At 39.0% G+C, this 16,906-nt stretch overlaps 3 protein-coding genes across 4 annotated transcripts in view; all 3 read right to left on the minus strand.

Moving 5' to 3' along the window:
* cdc73 (cell division cycle 73, Paf1/RNA polymerase II complex component, homolog (S. cerevisiae)) overlaps positions 1-4,127 on the minus strand; it is a gene marked incomplete in the record, with an annotated part of 17,326 nt that extends 13,199 nt beyond the window's left edge. The window contains 7 exon segments of the mRNA XM_035670803.1: positions 1,205-1,418; positions 1,673-1,761; positions 2,346-2,398; positions 2,613-2,675; positions 2,925-2,994; positions 3,124-3,229; positions 3,960-4,127. Of these exon segments, the coding sequence (XP_035526696.1) occupies positions 1,205-1,418; positions 1,673-1,761; positions 2,346-2,398; positions 2,613-2,675; positions 2,925-2,994; positions 3,124-3,229; positions 3,960-4,090 (726 nt within the window).
* A 761-nt stretch (positions 4,128-4,888) lies between these two features.
* On the minus strand, positions 4,889-10,945 carry ro60 (Ro60, Y RNA binding protein). Of its 2 annotated transcripts, none has more exons than XM_035671271.1 (9): positions 10,776-10,945; positions 9,320-9,923; positions 8,801-9,021; positions 8,323-8,469; positions 8,101-8,238; positions 7,890-8,006; positions 7,462-7,578; positions 7,125-7,271; positions 4,889-6,623 (listed from the first exon to the last, which is right to left on the minus strand). In XM_035671271.1, exons 2-9 carry the CDS (start codon positions 9,903-9,905, stop codon positions 6,471-6,473), a joined length of 1,626 nt encoding a protein of 541 aa, XP_035527164.1. In that variant the 5' UTR covers positions 9,906-9,923; positions 10,776-10,945; the 3' UTR covers positions 4,889-6,470. The 2 variants fall into 2 exon arrangements, with proteins under 2 accessions (XP_035527164.1, XP_035527165.1); XM_035671272.1 differs by lacking the exon at positions 10,776-10,945 and adding an exon at positions 10,513-10,757.
* A 398-nt stretch (positions 10,946-11,343) lies between these two features.
* LOC118334165 (regulator of G-protein signaling 21-like) lies at positions 11,344-14,845 on the minus strand. Its single transcript, XM_035669986.1, has 5 exons — positions 14,564-14,845; positions 14,406-14,474; positions 14,234-14,295; positions 13,975-14,141; positions 11,344-13,685 (listed from the first exon to the last, which is right to left on the minus strand). Exons 1-5 carry the CDS (start codon positions 14,611-14,613, stop codon positions 13,416-13,418), a joined length of 618 nt encoding a protein of 205 aa, XP_035525879.1. The 5' UTR covers positions 14,614-14,845; the 3' UTR covers positions 11,344-13,415.
* Between the last annotated feature and the right edge of the window lie 2,061 nt (positions 14,846-16,906).

Raw genomic sequence — 16,906 nt, forward strand, 5'->3', positions numbered from 1 at the left:
TCTTTTTAAATTTAGTTGGTGCGGCTTATATTCAGGTGCGCTCAATAGTCCGGAAATTACGGTATATGAAGGCCTCATCCACAGAAAATGACGGCTTTTCTCATCAGTTTGTGAACAACAATAAGTGAAATACATCAAGGTTTCAGGGTTCCCCACTAAGGGCTTTAATGTAAACAGACAAATATGAAACTGTCCTTTATTAAACACATTTGAAAATTATGTCCTGCATAGTAGCTACTATGTGCTTCTAAATTGCCAATTCAGTATTAGATAATAAAAAAAAACACTGAATACTTCCATCTACAGGCACATTAAAGTTTTAGCCTGACATCATAAAGTAAAAATCTGGATGTAATGCTGGTCTTTAACAGATTTCAGGCTTTCTTGTATGGGAACTCTATAACTACAGCGCCTTCAGGCAACACAGTTGACCTTCACAGGATCTTGTGCCCAAACTCTTCAGTAGACTCACATTATCTTGCCTCATGATAACCAAACGTCACATATACTGTAGCAGAAGGATATAACACAACAAAGCTGGATGAAAACCATGCTATTGCTGCCATCTAGTGTTTGAGATTTTCCCTTGCTACACACTTGTATTTTCACAGTTGGGTTATTTGGAAGGCCATTGTCCCTGAGAGTTCAGCAGCTTTGGTAAAATAGGACAGCTGCTTTCAAACAAAGTAGTCTCCAATAGAGCTCCAAATGGTGGTCTGGAAATTGTTTGTAGTGAACCCCGGCACTGTTCATTCAGCAAAGGGTTCACCATTGTTCACATCACAAAATGCATATCTGGCGAACCTTCTCAAATGAGGTGTGCTTTGTTTGAAGGTGTCGCTGCATAGATCGTGCCCATGACTGCTTTTCCTTGCTTTTTTGTGATAGCAATACAGAAGGATTGCAATTAAAAGAGATGGGTCTAAATTTCTCCTTGGTTATAAAAAAGGCATGTTGAATAACTTGAAATGTACCTCGGCTTACAATGTGTTTGGAAAGACTTTCGCAGTAATGTGTAATGTCAATGATAAAGATATGGACGGTGTGTCAGCGTTGCTCCACCACTGAAAATGAAGAACATATCCTTGTGCATTTGGTTATTTTTGCTGCAGAAGAGTCACAATTGATTGCTGACAAGAGAAAGAACAGTTTGCAGAGAAATATCACTGTGATTGGATATAATTTGCTTAAAGTGGACTCTTACCTTTCCAGTGCTCTGGAGAATGGTTGTCCTGGTCCTCCAGACCCTCTCTCTGCTGACAATATCTCTAGTGACATCCACCTCAGCATCCACAAAGCTTCTCTGCTTCAGGGTTATGTCATCATCCAGATCTGTTTTGATGGTGGAACGTTTCTTGGCCATGATCTTGGCTTTGATAGCTGCGATTTTCTCCACTGACATGGCCTCAGACAGGGATCTGGAGGAACAAAAAAGTTATGATCACTCAAACAGCTCACTGCTTCGAGGAACTGGTCTGTGGGTATCAATGTCTAGTAAAACATGATATCCAGAGCAATCAAGTTAAATATTGATCCGTCATTACTGATACTATTATATTTTGAATAAAAATCACAACTAATCTCAGAGGTGAAATAATTTAAACTTGAGAGGATATTACTTTATACAAAAAGCATATTATATATAAATACAGCTGGGGCAAATCCATTATACCTGATCTGGTCAGTCTGCACGATGCCCTCTTTGTGGCCCTCCAGACGGGCAGCCAGACGCTCCTTGTCCAGACGCACTCGCTCTTCATCCTTAAAATGAAATCAGTGTACACATTATTAGCAAACTAAAGAATAAAACACTATTGATGATGCACCAGGTCAGTGCTGACTCATTAGTTTTCACTAATACTCACTTTGATCAGTTTGAAAAACAAAATGATTAATTTTATGTATTGGTTTTACCAGCTAAATATTTTGGACCAATGTAATGGGTTGTACTTTGAATCATGAAAAACTTCGCAGTGAACTATTTAACTGATCCTTTTGCCTTACAAGGGAACAGGTTGGTTACCCTGTTTGTCAGTTGGATTAATTTGTTACTAAACTGGTGCAGACGGTAGCATATGTAGCAAAACAGTAAAGACATAAAGAAAGAAACAGTAGCCATCTTAAATAATACTGTTCTGTTCTTTTACATTAACGTTAAAAATATTTTGGTCTACTTCACTTTAAATCAGGACCTCCCTGCTCACATTTGTACTGGTTCACTAAAGTGGAACTGCTTCTGCTAGTGGAATAGAGATACGGGAGAAAAAGCTCTAAAGCTGCACTAACACGTTGAGTATGGTGTTTGTACTAAGCAACTGTTGGCAGAAGATATTCAGTCAACTTACCTCAATCCTTGGTTTTTTGGCTTCAGAAGATACCTCGTCAGCTGCTCGTTTGACTAAAAAAAAGCAGAACAGTATTATTTCACTGCATACAGATGGTTTTGCTGACCCAACTAATAGGAAGTATGTTGTAAATAGCAACAAGATACAATTAAGTTGTAGTCAGTTTTTAATAACAGTCAACCTATGTCTCATAAAACAATACATTGCCCCTGTATATTACTACAGCTGGCTCTTCAAATGTCATTAACAAATATGGTGTGAACTTACCTTGTGTAGGCCTTTGCAAACCTATTTCTATAGGTGCACTTCTGTCAATACTTGTTGATGTAGCTGTGAAAAGAGAAAATAAGAAATTGCATTTCCATGTTACCAATTACACCAACTAAGCTCCTCCTCCGCACTTATCAATTAAACCTAAACTAAACTAAAGTAAAAAAAGTCATTAATGTATAATGTTTTAGTCAATAAACAATTTAAATGAAATCAGGTCATAGTACAAGTACACTGAAGGAGGACACACAAACAAATTCTGCACACAATAGAAACACAATCCAAAAAGATATCCCTGGTGCTACTTACAACTCTCGCCATTGAGATAGGAGAGCAAGCCTTTTCGATCAGGTCGTCTGACAACAGGGATGTTTTCTGTCTATAAACAACATACAATAATGTCAGCAGAAAACACTCAACACAACATATTTTGAGTATCCTGAAATAAGTAATTAAGTACCGACACTGACAAGATAAGGAAGTTTGATAGTTATTCCAAGGCACTTACTGCAGCTCTTCGCACATAGGATGGATGTGGGAGATGTACATTATTGAGCAAGAACAAGATAGAGTCCAAAGTATAGTACTCTTTGGGCTGGCCCTCTTTACCAGTACTGAAACACAAGCAGAGGAAAAAACAAAAATCTCTCAAATCTCAAAATAAAAAAGTTTATTTCACCATAACATATGACTGAGATGTACAAAAACGGCTGCAGGTGGCACATTCGGCTGAATCTAAAATTGCATAAATCCATAATAAACAGTAAACATAGTTAGGTTAACGTTACTTGAGTAAAGTATAAAGTTAACGTTACTTTAACACCGAACTATTAACAGTTATCCGGTTAGCTAACCTACTAATCCTTGCGCAACTTCATCTTTCTGCATTACATGAGCACAGTTTGCTCTCTGCACTGTGACCGAAGCTGCTTATAGTAACACCAGCAGAAAGCAGAAACACAAGTTGGGCCACTGGACCACTGGAGCCCTGACACCATGGGAACACAACTCAACGCTAGCTGCCGTCGCTAGTTAGCATCACATTACTACTGCAACTTTAGCTTACAGCTTTCATAAATACATTTTAAGTTTAAAAAAAAAAAAGAAGAGAAATTGACACGCGCGAAGCTGGAAAAGAGGCTCTGCGGTTTAGGGCAAAATACTTAAATATCACGTCAAAGTAACCGAGGGTGCTTAAAGTTTAAAGTACAACAACGAGGAGAGGAGTTGAGTTAGCATCGTAGCCTCTGGTAGCTAGCGATCGTTACCAGCAGCACAAGGTCCCGATGAGCTTCAGCTGCGGGCCTACTCAAGCGATTCATGCAGGTTTTAGCACTGGCTTACCCCCAGATTATGTAGTTGGTCTTGACATTTTTCGGCCAGGAGAACTCTCCAAATATGACTTCATCTCCTTTAGCGACGATTTCTTTTTTCTGGATGTTATACTGACGGAGAACACTCAACACATCCGCCATCTTCACTTGTCTTGTTGTAGTGTGTTTGCGAAGCCCCCAGTTATCAACGTGATGTGGCCTCGCAGGATGCCTGACCTGAATGAAACTTTTTAGACTTATTTTCCCTTTATTGCAGGTTTGACAAAAACTACCAAAAACGAAACCACCGTTGTTAAACGTATTTTTTTAATTTAGACTAGTTAGTCGGCCCTGGCAGACACAACTCTGGTAAAGTCCCAGTGCCTTGCTCAAGGACACTTCCATAGGATGGGCTTAAAGATCCCTCCAGACATGTATTGAGTGTGTCTGATGTGTATTTTCTGCAAAAAAAAGGAAGCACAATTTACTCATTAAAATCTTTTAAATGACATTTACTCCTTCTATCGCATAAAAAATTCCAAAAACAATTAATATGCTATTTTTGTTCATTTCTGGTGTTACTGTGGCTGTACACAAGATGTCTCCTACTTCACTGTAAAGTCCATTTTTAGTGTCTGTGCACTCCTGGATTCTAGTTTCTACATCACACTCATATAAGTTGCATACTGGACCAGGACTGACTCCATAACTATTTGTGACGTCACGCTAATAGGCCCCGCCCCTCAATGCAATGGGAATCAATAAAACTTTCCACATTCAGCAGATGTATGTGTACACATCCTTCTAGTGTCAAAAGCTCAAACACCAAACTGCAGGAACAAGCAAAACATAATGTTGAGTGGAGTCAGTCTGTGATGTGCCCACACGACAGTAACGTTAGCTTTCAAGAAGTCACAGTTATTTGTACCATAGAAAGTCAAAACCACAACAGTATTTGAAGAGCAGCAAAGTGTTTATTAGGGGTTTTAATTGCCACTACAGTCAAGTACTTGCATGTTAAGCAAAATGGATACATTGGACAATATGATAGAAAAGAAGTTAATCATGGTGGTAAAACACTTGTGAACTACCATACCTCAGACTTTCAACTACAAAAGTTGTATCAACAATCATATTCTACAAATATTTTAGCTTATAGCATTTCGACCTCGTCTTAACATTGAAAATGACAGTATCGGCATGTGTGGACAAAAATCCTTCACAGTAACGTGGTCAGAAATTTTTTTTCTTCATAAAGAGTGAATTTCATGGGAATGAATGATGAGTAAAAAGTTTAGTGAATGGCGTCAGTAATCACACGATTGCTGTTGACTACACATTATTTCCATAATGCTAAAACGCTGTATATACGCAGTGTGTGTTTATTCTGTGTTTGGAGAAATATAAAGCAGCATACTTTAAATCTCCACTGTTACATGTTTTACAAAAGTACATTCAATTAATTTCATTCCAGGGCAGGTAGCAATTATGTGTATCTGTATATTCTTACATCAAATATACAGAAACGTGCTAGCAGATTCAGTCTTGGTAAACAGTTGTTAAATAGCTATGATTTAACCTTCCTACATAATGCATAGTAATGCATAGAATTCAGACTAAAATACTAAAAGTCAATTTCTCCAATTTACAGTAAACTGACTTACAGTCCCAAACATTGGCATTATTGTTTCAAAAAGGAAACCCCAAATATTCCCCCCAAAATGGATCACATTTAAGAGCACCAAGGGTATTTTTGTTTACAGAGTAACTTTGACAAGAGCAAAACAGACAACTCAGTTTTAAAATAAAATTGGCTTAGGGGAAAAATTTTAATACAACAGCTAAAATTGTAACTAGGCTAAATCAAAGAATTTAAAGTCATCAGAATACATTGCAGTTTTTGAACTTTTGGTGCTTTGTTGTAATTCCTCTCTCTAACAGTATATCTGTTAATAATTTATAATAATGCTACATAAAACAGAGAGACAGGCTTTCAAATTTAAACTGCGTCTACCATCACATCAAACCTGCTAAAATCATACCATGGATACATACTACAAACTATAGTAAATCCCTATAAAATAAACCTACAGTTGCACTAGGCCTCAAAGACTCTGACTCCTACATTGTTCCTCTAATTTAATTAGCAAACATCTATAAATTAGTGGAATTTATTGCTGAATGGGTTAGTGTCTCACCAAAAACCATCAAAGCACAGCCCGTCATACAGAGCGCTGTTTGCCCTTAAACTACTGACAAGCATGATATGCAATAACATATCGTGTCTTATCACCTCCTTTTCACACTTCAGAAAAAATATATACACATAACATTTCAAGTGTTGTCCAGCCCGCTGGACACTTTGTCAACTGACTAGTAGGCGACGTCATACAAAAAGAGAAATTGGAATTGTAAATGTCAACATCTTTTGGATTAGTGCTGTTTCGGGGCACTCTACATGCTAAGTGAGCCATATTGGTCCACATTGTGCCTTCCTTTTGTACTCTTAACCACATGGGCCAGCAGCAGTCCCAACACTTTATCAGATCAGATCCTGGGCGAGGTTACGAATGACGCTCAAAGCTCCAAGGTCGAAGCCACAGATGCTCAGTAAACCCCTGTCTTCTGTGTCTGCGATGACGTGTCCAATGGAAGTCAGCCCACAAATCACCAACTTGGAATTGGCTCCTGTTTTCTGTTGAAAAATACACATAACAAAATGTGTTATTTTGGTTAATTGTTTTTGCAAAACACATGTATGTATGCACGTAATACTGACGATAAGCCTATTTGGGGTAAAATATTACACTTTTCTTAATGTGACAAAGACAACATTTTAAAGGGAGTTATAGTCCACGTTATAGTTTGTAGGACTTTGCACCTAGATAGATAGATGTGCTCTTAGTAACTGTCATGTAATTTTACAGAAAACTGATTGTGTCCTATCACTCAACCCTATTACAATTGTATATCTAACATAACAATAACATTCTGGAAATTAAGGAGCGCAGGGATCAGCTTTATTATAAATATGAAAAAGAACCTCATCCCATTCACCTGTTTAAGTTAATCGCCATCAAATTGCAAATTAATTCTATCCTACTTGTGTGAGCCTATTTTCTAAAACAATCTTTATCACAGCGGACATTATTCAATCAAATCCACTCCCCAAGCAGACATGAATGAATGAATATACTTGTCTATGCTTCTTCAGAGACTCCACTGGGCTGGCAGTAAACGTCCACAACGGGTTGTTGGTCAGAATGATGAACACATCTACTACTTTCCCATTCTCTGTGGCCCACGTGATTGGAAGGGTGAAGTCTGTGTTCCCACCTGGGATCTGTAACATAGAAGAGTTAGAGTTGAATTAGAGTTCAAGAGAAGCCAGTGCGAACACATTGCTGACTGACCTACATTTGTTAACAGATATTGTGTATTCACAGATGGTTGTAAAATTCCCTAAATTCCAACATTATACTGATCAGTAACTGTAATTATTTTTTGATTCGTGATGCTGTGACATGCCTTACCTTAACCAGTTCAATTGTTGCTTGTGCAAGAGTCATGTCAGCAGAGACAGAGCATGGAACCAAAGCTCCTTCAGAGTAAGCCAGCACATGCGTGTCTGCTTCTGTCCTTGCAAAAATCTGAGCCAGACATAAAGGTCAAAACAAAAGCATGACATCACTGTTGCAAAAATTCCTCTCTCTCACATACGCACATATAGTGCTGCAAAACAAAAGCATTACAATTCTCTCAGCCAATAACTCCTGGAGGGTCAAGACAACCAAGACAATCGCAATGTGGAAGGAATTTCGCGGGAATCCAGAGCATGCATCAACAGACCAATTCCTTGACCCAGGATTCCTCCAAAGATGGGGCGGCAGACACAGCTGTTCCAACTGGATCACCAGTTAGCCACGCGCTGTGTCGCTATCTAGCTCTAGTTGTATCTTACCATGGTAATAGCCGCAGCAGCAACAGCGGTGCTGACTGACGTCCCTGGGACAATGCTGCTCAGTGATGTGCTCACGTCTACTGCCACTACGAAACGTTTACCCACAGGCTCCACATTCTGAGGACAGAATTGCAACAGTATTACCTAATGTGGCTGTTTGCTGTCTTCTTTAATAGTATTTGAGAAGCTGTAAAAACAAAGGAGAACCTACCATAAAACTCTTGTAAAAGGCAGAGTCCATTGCTTTGAGGATGCTGCTGTCTGCTTCCCATTTTGTTTTACCCTGATAGCCTTGGCCTCTTTTGTAGTTTTCAGAGGACAAGAGTAGGCTGAAAGGGTGGATCTTTGCCTGGTAATTTCAAGACATGAAACACTGACTCAGCTTTCATTAAAAGCATAACTGTAAATGAATAACAAGATCTGGGGGTCCTACCTTCTTTAGTGCCGTCTCGCTCTGGATTCTGTCACATACAGCTTGTGTTTCTGAACTTCCTGGTTCAAGAATTTTGTTTGACGTCATCTTACCCAAGATCCTCAGCACTGATTGGAGAGGCATTTCCTTCAACAAAGCTCTCCATACCTCCAGAAAAAAACAAACACATATCCCCCATATCAGAATAATACCAAATGGGACAGAGTACAACAGATCTTCGGTAGCCCATCCAAGGAAGCTACAGAGAAATGCACCAGAATGGCATACTTCTCAGTTGTACCGATTATTTCCAAATGACAAAGAATCTGCTGCTAAACAGCATTTAATTGTGAAAAGTGTGAAGCCCCCCACTCACAAAAAAATCCTTAGTGGACCATTACCATTCACTGCCATTATACGGTGTCATTTGTTACTGAAAGTAATCCTCCAGTCTTAATCTCATGACAACAATGATGACTTTAAAAATAAAAACACTCACCTGTTTGGACTTAAGGTGGTCCGTCAGCAGTTGTTCCCTCTCCAGTTTGTGTTCTTCTATTAAAGTGACGACCTCTGTTTCATCACAACTGTGCTTGACCTTCTCCACCACTTCAAGATACAAAAGGACTTTGACAACCTCTTCTGAGTTCTCTTTGTCTGAGTAAGCAACCTGGACTTCTTTCCAACCTTTTGTCACGTATTTGCTGATCAAGGCAATTGCTGAAAACACAAAGATATGACCATTACAGTCAGTTACTTAATGAACAGACGAATCTTACAACACAGTAGCAATGAGGTGAATGAGAAGCTGGTGAAGATCATGCATTTGTTCATTTTCTTAAAATGAATCTATTAATTTCATTTAAAAAATTGAATTAATACGTCTAGCTTCCGAAAAGATAAATGTTGTGAAAAAAGTTATGTACTGCAAGGCAGGAATATTCCAATGTGAAGTGGATGATGTTTTTGCCGATCCCCTCTAAACAGCTGCGTATAATGAGGGTCTGCGTAAACTCACCTTCATTAGCTGGTTTGGTGTGAGAGAGCCTGAGCAGATCCTGGTGTGACCATCCCTCTCTCTGTTTACATTTGGTCACTGCCGCAGCCAGACTCATGGCATCTTGCTCATTGTACCAGTCAGACACTGCTTTCCTCAGGGCACGTCCCCAAATCCCACACTTCATCCCCTCTTTCAATTCCTTCTTGTTCTGGATGAAAGAAAACAGGTGGGCGGGGTCCCGACAAACTTCCTTCAAAGCTTTGAACGCCGCCTGTCTGGTTTTCACCTCCGAGTGCTGGGAGCACAAAGCCAAGGCAAAAAACGAGGGGCCAAGTCCGACAGCTCGCCCATCCTGACTGAACCTTTTTATCTCCTCCACCACCTCAGCACCTCGACCCTCCTGCAGCAGGGAAAGCAGGGCTCCGGCGTTCTCCATGCTGACATGAGCCTCCTCTCTGGCAGTGTAAATGTCTCCCTCCGAGCCATAGCAGAGAAAGCGGCACAGTCTGGCCTTGTCGCTGACCTCCCATGGGCAACCGCCACCTGTTGAGTTCAGGGTGTGGTTGCTCGACGAACATATCGTAGCACTTCCCAATGGCTCCATTGTAACACAAGAGAAGGCCTGAAACAGAAAGTGGTGAAAAGGGAATCTTAGTAACTTTTATACATAACTGTGACTGGTTGACACTTACTGAAAGGACTTTTTTTCACTTTGCCACAAATCTGATCCCTGATCAGAATACCCAGGGGACTAACCACAGCTCAGATGTATTGGGTTTATTTCCCATTCATGATGCTGGTGTGGAATTGCAAATGATGCCCCTCTTTAAAGCCCTAACATTACCAAACCAGCATGAGTTCTTGCTCCAGTACACTGCTGCCAATGGCTAACCAGAGAGCCCATGAACACAAGATAACGTCGACTCAGCCAGCAACATTACCAACTCATTGCCTCAGTGCACCGACAGAAATAACTAAAGCCGATTACAGGACATGATGATACACATGAGACAGATGCACGCCACACTGAGCTGTTCATAGAGGATGGTCCAGACTAGTCAACCTTAAGTTAACTATCGTTACCAGTTCAGGTTAGCTAACTTAGTCAAGCTAGCAAAGGAGTAATTTAGTTAACGTTAATTAATAATGTTGTAATCATAATAAATACGTATCAAGCTAGTTGTGTAGCAAAAATAAAAAGCCCAACCTACTCCTGACGTTTCTCAGCTGCAGCTGTAAAAGCAGTGTTCGCCATCCGGTCTCCTCCGACCGAAACTATCACGTCCCACATCTGAGCTTTTCCTAGCCGGACACCGGAAAGCAAAGCTGGGCGAGGCGGTCAGAGGCAGCTCGCCTGGTATGGACGCTAACCTTAAGTACATTTAGCTGGCTCTACGACAGACATAGTGTTTGCTAATCGAAATGTTTCGGTCGACAATAAGCGTCATTGATATTAAACAGCACACGAACTTACCACAGTATATGTGCACAGTGCTCAAGTTCTCATCTAACGTTAGCCAGATGGAAAGAGGCCTCTCTCCTCTGAGCGACCGTCGGTGAGATAACCAGGGGCGGGGCCGCGATGGATGCTGGGATACAGAGTACCAGCTCTCACTCACACACACACACACACACACACACACACACAGCACACACACACACACACACACACACACACACCAGCTTATGTCTCTCTCTCTCTCTATCTCTCTCTCTCTCAATTCAGTTTGCTTTATTGGCATTACATAAAGTAACAAGACATTAGGAATTAAAGGAGGAAAAAGAAAAAAACACATTTTCAATATCAGAAAACAAAAACCAGTGTCGTGTGTGTGTGTGTGTTGAACCTGGTTAGTTGTGTGGTGTGCTAAAGCTTGATGCTATGTGCTTTTCTCCGTCTTCTACTGTCAAATGTTGCTGGTTCATAAATTGGTTTCCTTACATTTGGCCTCCACTATAGATTTGGTCATAAAACATTGATTTACTTTTGACTACTCAATTCACTCTCAAGCTGAGTCTCAGTGTCATGCATGACCGTAAAATTAATGAATGGAATATTCTTCACTCAGTACTCAGATCCTTCCTTTACTTAAGTAAAAGTAAGAACACCACAGTAACAAAAATAGTAAAAGTTTAACAAGTCCTGGATTCAAAGTTCTACTTGAGCATAAGTACATCAGCATTACCAGCAAAACTGTACGTAAAGTATCAATAGTAAAAGTACTCACTATGCAACATGGCCCCTTTCTGGATGTTGAATAATAGAGCCTTCAAGTTCCCGAACAATTATATATTTTGTTGAAACTCTTACGCATACAAGATAATATTTTGTACATACAAGTTATTATTGTGTGCAACCACATACAAATATTTAGGGAGGACTTCAGGGGCCCTTAGTTTTGTTGTTTATAGTGATGATCTCATGTAATTTCCAGCACAGTTTCACATAACGCCAACCTGTGGGTCTAATCTGCAACACTGACAACACCTTTGAGGGTATGTGGGGCCTTATATATAATAATACATACAATCATTTTCAATAAGCTGGTCATATGTAAACTCAAAGTAACTCGCAACTAGTAGTTCAATTAATGTAGTGGAGTAAGAAGTATTTTCCTCTGAACTGTAGTAGAATAGAAGTATTAAGTGGCATAAATTGGATATACTTAAGTAAAGTACAAGTACTCAAAATTCTACTAAAGTACTCGAGTAAATGTAGGCCTACTTTCCACCACTGCATTCACTGACCACATTTGACATCAAAATCTTGGTGGTCCCAGACAATTAGAGTCAGGGGTTAAAGTGGCATTTAGGATACAAAATAAAAATATAAAAGAAGCTTTTCCTTTAAGCCCCATGTAGATGTAACAAAAATAGAAAAGCTTTTAATATCCTTTTCTTTTCAAACACGTTAAAACTGAATGTGTTTAACTCTGAGTCTTATTTTTAACTCCTTTACTCCTATTTATTTGGTCTTGGCACACATTTTATCATTTATCTATTTGCTCTGTGCAACATTTTCCTCTTCACATTTCATCAGACTGTGTGGTTAGTTAGCTCAACTGAAACCAGTGACCAGCTAAACACATTGATCAGTCATTTCAGCGAGCTATCTCACTGAAGCTGCACATAAAACTACACCAGACAGTGCAGTTCATTATAATCATCCATATCAGTATAATATATATCATTGTACTTACAGTAACGTTCAGAGTTTTTGTCAACTCCAGTAATGTTACCCAGAGGTGGGATCCAGTCATTGTTTTATAAGTCACAAGTCAAGTCCCAAGTCCTAAACTTTGAGTTTTAAGTCCTATCATGTACTCTTCACCAAGTGTAATGTAATGTCACAACAGAGTGATAATATACTATAATTACATAAAGTGTAAGTGCAACTGAATTTAATCATAAAAAAGTAGTGCTGACATGGCACTACCATAGCATATAGCACTATATTAGCTTATTAGTCTTTTCCACAGAAGACATTGGCAGGAGGAAAAGCACAGGTGTCAGCCAGGGTCCTGGTATTGTGCAAGCTGCTGGCTCATTGTCACACTGTCAAGACTTAGTAGGAGACTTAAACAGAACAAAGCCATCGTTAATGTTATTAGTACTTATTAATACCTACCTGTGTGTTTATTATAAGCCAAAATGTCTCCTGTGAAAAAGTCCTCATCATTTTTTTTTCTCACATAAGCTGAGAAAGCAGTTAAAACTGCTTTTGTAATTTTGGATTTCTACAGCAATTTGTGTTGCTGTTTCTGCACACGACTGAGTCAAAGAACAGTAGATCACAATTGAAATAAGATTGAATTGATGTAAGTTTACCCTTTCACCACTGGGTGGCAGTAGCACATCAACTTTTTAAAGGATGGATTTTTATGACATCCAGGTGACCATGATGTCTTGTTCAGTTTATAAGCTCTTGTATGAGTTTACCACAGAATAAATCCTGTAGCATTGCAATGGTTCATAATGCATTCATGTCAAAATCATTCACATTTGTATAAATATTGTTTAAGAAGTGATTGCATTGTGTCTGCCACAAGCAGTTCCTGACCCTGTGTCTGTGCAACACCTGACACCATCAACATGCATGATTTCAGTCCTCGTGCTAGAGATGGAGCTCACTCTGCAGAATGGTTGGTTTTGAATCGTGCTGTATTAGAGCTCCTGTACTCTTTATCTTCAAGGCCTTTCGGCGCTTCCCAGGCTTAGAAGCTGCATCAAATAAGACTTTGTATTGTTCAGATTGAATGAAGCGTGGGAAGGAGCCATTCTCCATCAGGCTATAGATTTTCCTCTCTGCCACAACAAAACATGATGGACTTGGTTGCTCGAGACTCTGGCTGATGATCTCTCTTGTGTAGAAATCTAGGTTTACCTGCAAAGACGTGTTAAGCAGTACAGTGAACATGCTGTTTCAATTTAGTCATTGACTATTTACGCAGTATGTGCAGCCATCTGCATCATTACCGCAGTTGAAAAGTAACTATTTAAAACACTGGCTGCTGTGGTTAATGTACAGTAAATTATACAGGTCAGTGTAGGAGTTTTTCTATTTATTGAGATTATTGCCACTCTTGTAATAAACACATTAAATATTCATGTGCGAACTAAGTTTTCCCTACGCTTAGATTTGGGTTTGAGCATCTAATAGAGTTTGTTTTCACCTGTTTGGGAGACTCTGCCCTGATGAACTCTTCATAAATACTTGTTGCTCTCTGTTTCAGCTCCTCTGGGCTGTCAAAGTTTTTGAACTCTTGACAGGCGAGCCAGAAGTCCAGATTTTCCTCACAGAACTCTGATTTCATAAAGTCCCGAAATGCTGCATGTCCACCTTTTACACAAGGAAACATAACTGCATTATAAATAAAACAGTAATCAGCCATGATATTAGTTTTGTATTGCTTGAAAGCAGATGAAAATTACGTTTCTGGGAAAGGAGTGCCTCAAGAGATTCTACCAGCAGGCTTGTTTGATTTGTTTCTTGTCTGTAAACAGAGGAAATGGAAGGTTTTTGGATTTGTTCACATTTGAAAGAAGAAGTTAGACAGAACAATATTAATATGCAGAATGATAATATTAACAACAAAAAAAACACCTGTTGATTTTCCTCCATGGTAATGGACTCTGGATGAAGCTATTTATTTTGGATTTCCATGTGTTATGTCTACAAAAGAGGATAACAGTAGTATTAGTAGTATTAAGAAGGCTTAAAATAAATCTCATTGCATTGCAAATGGGATGTACTTTACTTACATTCTCTTTGTGTCCTGAAGGTCAAGAGATGTCTCAGAGAGCCCGTTCATTGTTGAATATGAATAACATTACCTGCACTGTGAATTATATAATATAAATAAATATAATAATTTGATGCTATCTCTCAGTGTGCATGATGCTCTGTCAGATTTCCAACCTCACAGCTTCACCACTGGATCCTGACTGCCTCTTCTCACTGACGAGGGTCAAAGCCAGAGTGGATTCCAACTATGATGTCAAGACATCAAGTTTCTTCCTGAGCAACAAGTCTTAGCACTTTTACCCCTTGTGTCTGTGTTATCTTTAACCTCTGTTGACATACTGCCTGATTGTTGCGTAATTAGAAGGAGCCACATGAATACTCAAAGTGCGTCAAACCTTGTGCTCTTCCTTAATGTATCACAACCCCCATCACATTCTCCACAGTTAAATGCATTACATAGACTGTTGATAGTCATTCAGTCTCTTGTTGTTGTTTAGCTCACCATTTAAGTCTGTGCTATTTTTAATCAAAGGTCAAATGGTCACGAGTTTCTTTTTTCTTTTTCTGTGCTGCTCCTTCTGTGTGTCTTTCTTTTACAGTTTCTGGATTACATCCCCTTCACTATCACTGTTGGTTCCTCATATTTTGCCTTTTTTCTTTCAATTTAAAATACTGTTTATTTCATGATGTTACATTCAATTAAATTAACAGCATTTTAAGGGTGTTTCAAGGTTCCTTGTAGACCTTGTCAGTTTTGCAAAAACAAAAAAACAAAAATATGCCTCTATACAGAATAATTATTAATCAGTTAGGATCATAAAACATGTACATGTGTACATGCATGTGTTTGTGTACTGGAAACTGTGTTTTTGAAACAGTGGAACATCAGAAGTTGTGATATAAAAAGTGAAAGTTGGTTTTCTGGAAGGGGAATACCTGGAGTCTTGTCTTGTCTAAACAGACATTATGAGATAATGATACATCCTATAATGGGGGTAAATGTGCAGATTGCTCAGAACCAAATTAGTTTATTTTCCCTTTATGTAGTTATTTATTTGGTATTATATGTGTTTTTATAAGGGATGCAAGGGTGGGAGAGGAGATGGGATCTGGGACAGAGATAGGGGGTAGCAGAAATATTGATTCGATATTGCTTTGATTCCTTTGGAAAGTAATTACTGTAATGAATAGTAACTATTAAAAAAAAGCATACCAACGCCAAGCGTCGACAGCTAAAAGCTTATGTCAGCATGCTAAGATGCTCACAATGACAATGCTAGCATGCTGGTGCTAAGCAGATAATATTTACCATGTTTATTATATTAGTTTACTATGCCAACATTTACTGATCAGTACTTAACACAAAGTATAGCTGTGTCCGATTGAAATATTCTTAAGTTCTGAGGGTATCTGGTGATAAACTATAGTCTTGGACAAATTGGAAAAGTCAAATTCACCCTGAGGGGGACATGAATGTCTGTACTAAATGTCATAGCAATCCATCCAACAGTTGCTAAGACATTTCACTCAAAAACATTTGATGTAATATCAATCTGCTGGTGGCACTAGATGAAAAATCAGGGGACCAAGAAAGTCATTAGGATAGGCTTACATCGTCTGGGAACAATGAATGTCTGTACAAAATTTCATAGTAAACCATTTAGTATCAGCATAATATATTAGTCTAGACCAAAGTAGTGAACCCCAGCCTGAGAGGCTGACATTTCAATCCCTACAGCCACTCCACTAGCAGGGCTAAAAATGTTTTGTTCACAAGCTCAAATGCAGCATTAACTGATGGCTCTGTGTAAGAATCTGAAAGTGAGAATTACTTCCTCTTTTTTCTGGCTCTTTATCAAAAAGATAGTCAAGTTAATGACGTAATGACAACCAGGCATTAGATTGATTAAAATGTACACGTGGAAGGACTGCTCTTTTAATAAACTCTCAGAGTTAAAAATAAAACCTAATCAGTGAATGAATGTGGGCTTTGCAGTGAATGGAACATGAACAAGAACTGTTGAACAGAACATCACAGTGAATGACACGCTACAGACACCACACAAACCAAACAAAAACCGGTCTGGACAAGATTGAACTTGAACTTGCCACTGAAACAAGGGCTTGCTGCACATTAGTATGTGGTTTCCAGGACCAAAACTGTGTTGATCAGGAAGTAGCTGTGAGAAGGAAAACCTGCAGATTCATACACATCCAAAAGTGAGCAGTAAAATTTTTATAACCTGTGCTTTGAATGCGTTTTGTAACCCCTAAAAACAAAGCAATGTCTACTACCGACCCCTCGTCAATGGTTGACCAAAGATTCTTAGATGTCTCTCTTAAGTCCATACAAATATAAA

This window comes from Morone saxatilis, unplaced genomic scaffold, assembly GCF_004916995.1.
Source record: "Morone saxatilis isolate NCDOM2014 unplaced genomic scaffold, NCSU_SB_2.0 Contig23, whole genome shotgun sequence".
NCBI classification, from domain to species: domain Eukaryota; kingdom Metazoa; phylum Chordata; class Actinopteri; family Moronidae; genus Morone; species Morone saxatilis.

What these genes read in the sequence shown, in the direction of transcription:
- ro60 (XM_035671271.1), bottom strand. Translation starts at nt 9,905, where the DNA reads ATGGAGCCATTGGGAAGTGCTACGATATGTTCGTCGAGCAACCACACC. An exon ending in ACCACCTTAAGTCCAAACAG is followed by an intron (nt 8,470 to 8,800) that starts GTGAGTGTTTTT and finishes TTTTTTCTGGAG; the next exon opens with GTATGGAGAGCTTTGTTGAA. An exon ending in CTGCTGCGGCTATTACCATG is followed by an intron (nt 7,579 to 7,889) that starts GTAAGATACAAC and finishes TGTCTGGCTCAG; the next exon opens with ATTTTTGCAAGGACAGAAGC.
- LOC118334165 (XM_035669986.1), bottom strand. Translation starts at nt 14,613, where the DNA reads ATGAACGGGCTCTCTGAGACATCTCTTGACCTTCAGGACACAAAGAGA. An exon ending in CTTCAGGACACAAAGAGAAT is followed by an intron (nt 14,475 to 14,563) that starts GTAAGTAAAGTA and finishes CCTCTTTTGTAG; the next exon opens with ACATAACACATGGAAATCCA. An exon ending in CCATGGAGGAAAATCAACAG is followed by an intron (nt 14,296 to 14,405) that starts GTGTTTTTTTTG and finishes CTCTGTTTACAG; the next exon opens with ACAAGAAACAAATCAAACAA.